This window comes from Haliotis cracherodii, unplaced genomic scaffold, assembly GCF_022045235.1.
Source record: "Haliotis cracherodii isolate W230 unplaced genomic scaffold, xgHalCrac1.p SCAF_1, whole genome shotgun sequence".
NCBI classification, from domain to species: Eukaryota; Metazoa; Mollusca; class Gastropoda; order Lepetellida; family Haliotidae; genus Haliotis; species Haliotis cracherodii.
Genome location: NW_027266264.1, coordinates 14,745,184 through 14,749,009, shown reverse-complemented (window position 1 = coordinate 14,749,009; position 3,826 = coordinate 14,745,184). Strand labels below are relative to the sequence as shown.

Sequence of the window (3,826 nt, the reverse complement as noted above, 5' to 3'; positions counted from 1 at the left end):
TGTTCACGGAAACACGATTAAATTGCCACTATGTTCAGGGAAACACGATTAAATTGCCACTATGTTCAGGGAAACACGATTAATTGCCACTATGTTCAGGGAAACACGAATGCATAGATATTACCGGACATTTGTTTTTATTTTCAGGAATGGCGAAGCAATTGCAAAAAATTCAACTTTGCGATGATGTCACGATATATATATATATATGGATTTACAGGTATTCACGATCTGCAGATATACTACTACTGTCATGTTTACATGGTAAAAAGGATGAACATATTTGTCCTATTATGAGCAAACAAATGTCATTTTATTCACAGAAACACGACAAGTTATTTTATTCGCTTTATGGAGGAGCGCTTACTTTTGATCACATGCTTCTTTAAATTATGGGGGTGGTTGGGTAGCCTAGTGGTTAAAGCGTTCGCTCGTCACACTGAAGACCCGGGTTCGATTCCCGACATGAGTTCAATGTGTGAAGCCCATTTCTGGTGTCCCCCGCCATGATATTGCTGGAATACTGCTAAAAGCTGCGTAAAATCAAACTCACTCACTTTAAATTGCATCTGGGAATACTGAGAAGTACTTGCCTTGAACTATCGACAGGATTTAAGTAGTAGCGTTGTGCGTAATAGCAACCTTTTCCCTACCACAGATATACCCGTGTGTCCCCTGTTACATAGAGGCTATCGATCAGACAGATTTGATGTGAATATACAGGTCTTACAAACGTCTCATGGAAGTCTTTTCTCCAACCAGACTACCTACACACGTCCTCACATGACTTGTCTGTTGCTTTAACTAGAATCATAGTCTTAGAGAATGGCGCGGTTTGGCGTCAGACATACAGCTCAATGACCCATCACACTATTTTAAGACTTTATGTCATATTCCTGTCAGCGCATATACACGTAATAGTTACTTATAGGCATATAATCAACCTCGAAATCCTCGGAGAGAGAGAGGGGAAGACAGGAAAGGAGAGAAAGAGAGAGAGTGGGAGGGAGACAGAGAGGATGAGAGAGAGAGAGACAGAGGGAGTAAAGGAGAGGGTGAGACTGGAAGAGAGAGCGAAGGAGAGGGAGAGCGGAGAGAGAAGGGGAGAGAGAAAGGGAGAGGGGATACAGAGGATGGGAGAGATAGGCAGAGAGAGTGAAGGAAAGGGCGAGAGTGGTAGAGAGAGTGAGGGATAGGGGAGAGAGAATGAAGGAGAGGGAAGAGGAGAGAGATAGAGAGAGGGGGAGGAGACAGAGAGGATGGGCGAGACTGGAAGAGAGAGTGAAGGAGAGGGAAGGGGAGAGAGAAAGAGAGATAGAGGGGAGACAGAGAGGATGGGAGAGAGAGGCAGAGGGAGTGAAGGAGAGGGCGAGACTGGAAGAGAGAGCGAAGGAGAGGGGAGAGAGAGGGGGAGAGAGAAGAGGAGAGGAGAGAGAGAGGGAGGAGACAGAGAGGATTGGAGAGAGAGGCAGAGGGAGTGAAGGAGAGGGCGAGACTGGAAGAGAGAGGGAGGGGAGAGAGAGAAGAGAAGATTGACACATAGAGATAAAGGGAAAGGGGGCGGTGAAGATTTCTTGTTTTCCTTGTCAGTTTAAAACAAATGTACAAACTATCATAATGCAAAAAATGTTCTCACTATGCCTTTAACTTTCAAACCATAAAGTTCCCAAAGCATTGTTTACGTTCCGAATGATTAAAACTTCAGTAGGCTCTCTATGTACGTAACATTTAAGGTCAATTAATCAAGAGATATGACCCTGGAGCCTTATACAGCTCATATAGACCACGATAACACTGTGGGTTTCATTACCCCGAGACCGCGGGGAGGTCACCTGAACCTTAAGCTGGGGTTGTGGGGCAGATCGAGTTGAGAGTAATTGATTCGTTGAGGCGGTTAGTAGATATTGATGTAGGTGAAAAACGGTCTGGAAAGTTTAAAGATAAGGTACCGGTTTTGTTCTCTAGGTCAACACCAACAATATTACAGCGAATAAAATGTAATGGCATGTCAGCAATACAAGACATTATTAAGAATTTGTTTGTTTATAAACTATGCTAACTTGTCAACAGCTGTATAAAATGTCATATATAGTGGAGTGAATGACTGATAGATTACCGTTATTAGAAAAAGGTTACAAATTGGGTGACTCAATCAACGTCCAATACATATCGTCTTCCTTAAAAAACTGTTTCTACGGATCCAAGGTTACTAGGACATTGGATCGGGTGAGCTGTGAGTTTTTGCTCAAGTCCTCAATGCAGCTAGGATCTTTATATATCCCTTGAGTAAGGATGACTAAGCTTGGGGACCGTCCATTTCACGCGGGTTTGGGGAGTGGTGATAGCTCGAACAAACATTTAATTGTTCCCCTCTCCCAGAATATTAAATGGTAGGGCCTCATTGTGGTGACACACACCGTGCGTCGGTCTCTCAGCCAAGCCAGGAACCACAAATCGTGGATTAGAACCCTACATTCACCCTGATATCGCACCCTTGTCATGTCTGAACCTTACCCTCGTGGGTTTCACAAAGGTTGTCAGCATCAACGATCAGGATCTACTCTGTTTACCCCCAACATTAAGTGACACCCTGCGAAAAGCCCAAACTGATGTAAATGCGGCTTAAAATCCAACTCATATTTTGCAGTTTGTTTCAGTATTTTGTGTGAACTCTCCTTATACTAATTGATGTTTCCCCGAACATAAATACCTTATCATTAAACTCCTAAGGGGACAGCATTACGTTTAGGTTTCTTACCGTCCCCTGCAAATGCTGTTGTCCTGTTTTCTTGGCTCTTCATATTAACGCCTTAAACCGTTCTGAAGTCAGAATGCGTCAAACTACTTTAGGTCGCTGTTCCAAACAACTGTTGATAACGATACTTAAACCTTACTGTATGGTGGAGTATTACAAACAAATCTCAGTGGTACAACAACGTGTTTTATATTTATCATAGCATTATGATGTTATACATAGAACTGGTTGTAGGTTAGGTATTAACCGTTAGCTGTTGCTAATGGTCCCCGGATATAACCTAGTGTCTTCTAGGACCTTCCCACGACTACATCCTGTAGATGATCCCTCTCGAGAGGCACTGACATGTTGGCCCGTTGTTTTGTGAGCAAGGGTTCTATTAGCAATGTTTTATATGTACTGACGCCTTGCCACTGATAGATGGTGTAAATACCACGCTGTCGCCCCTGATCACGAGATGTCTGTGGTCAGCTACTGTAACGGTCCTTCACAAGTAACGATCCTGTTATCCAGCCACAGTTTCTTTTACTAACTGAAGCAGGAATAAGTGACTAGAACTTGATTGCGTCAGAAACAAACGTTCAGTCGAAACGGTTCAAACGGTTCAACGTTCCAATGGTTGCAAATTCATTTCTTACCCCAGTCTTCTTTGAATCAGTTTATTTTCATACAAAATTACCCAGCCACAGATTACTGTTTTACAAACTGAAGCAGGAATGAGCATGGTTCAATAGACATAATCAAATTTAACAACAGTTATTTCAATTTCCAATAACATATAAACAAACACGATATAATTTCGTTTATAACACTGTAATGTTGTTCTGACCGTAACCATGTATGCGAGATACCCTGGACAGGTGTGTCCGTGTGACGAAGCAAAGATCGAAGTCCGAAGGTATCCAGACAACCATTAGCCGATACTCGAATGTAGATGAATGAGGTTATATTAATCTGCTGATCACACTTTTAGTATTTCTATGTGTCATCGTCATCAGGTCTGCGATAATGCTGAGTCATAGTGATCTGGGGGATACGATGACATGCCAGCCAAATAAAAATTCATGTTCA

At 42.6% G+C, this 3,826-nt stretch overlaps 1 protein-coding gene across 1 annotated transcript; it reads left to right on the top strand.

Annotated features, from left to right (window-relative positions):
- The first annotated feature begins 1,206 nt into the window (after positions 1 to 1,206).
- Positions 1,207 to 1,536, top strand: LOC139454322 (octapeptide-repeat protein T2-like). The gene has a single exon (XM_071235954.1). It carries the CDS (start codon positions 1,207 to 1,209, stop codon positions 1,534 to 1,536), a length of 330 nt encoding a protein of 109 aa, XP_071092055.1.
- Positions 1,537 to 3,826: the final 2,290 nt, after the last annotated feature.

Coding starts and splice junctions, on each gene's coding strand:
- LOC139454322 (XM_071235954.1), top strand. CDS start 1,207: ATGAAGGAGAGGGAAGAGGAGAGAGATAGAGAGAGGGGGAGGAGACAG.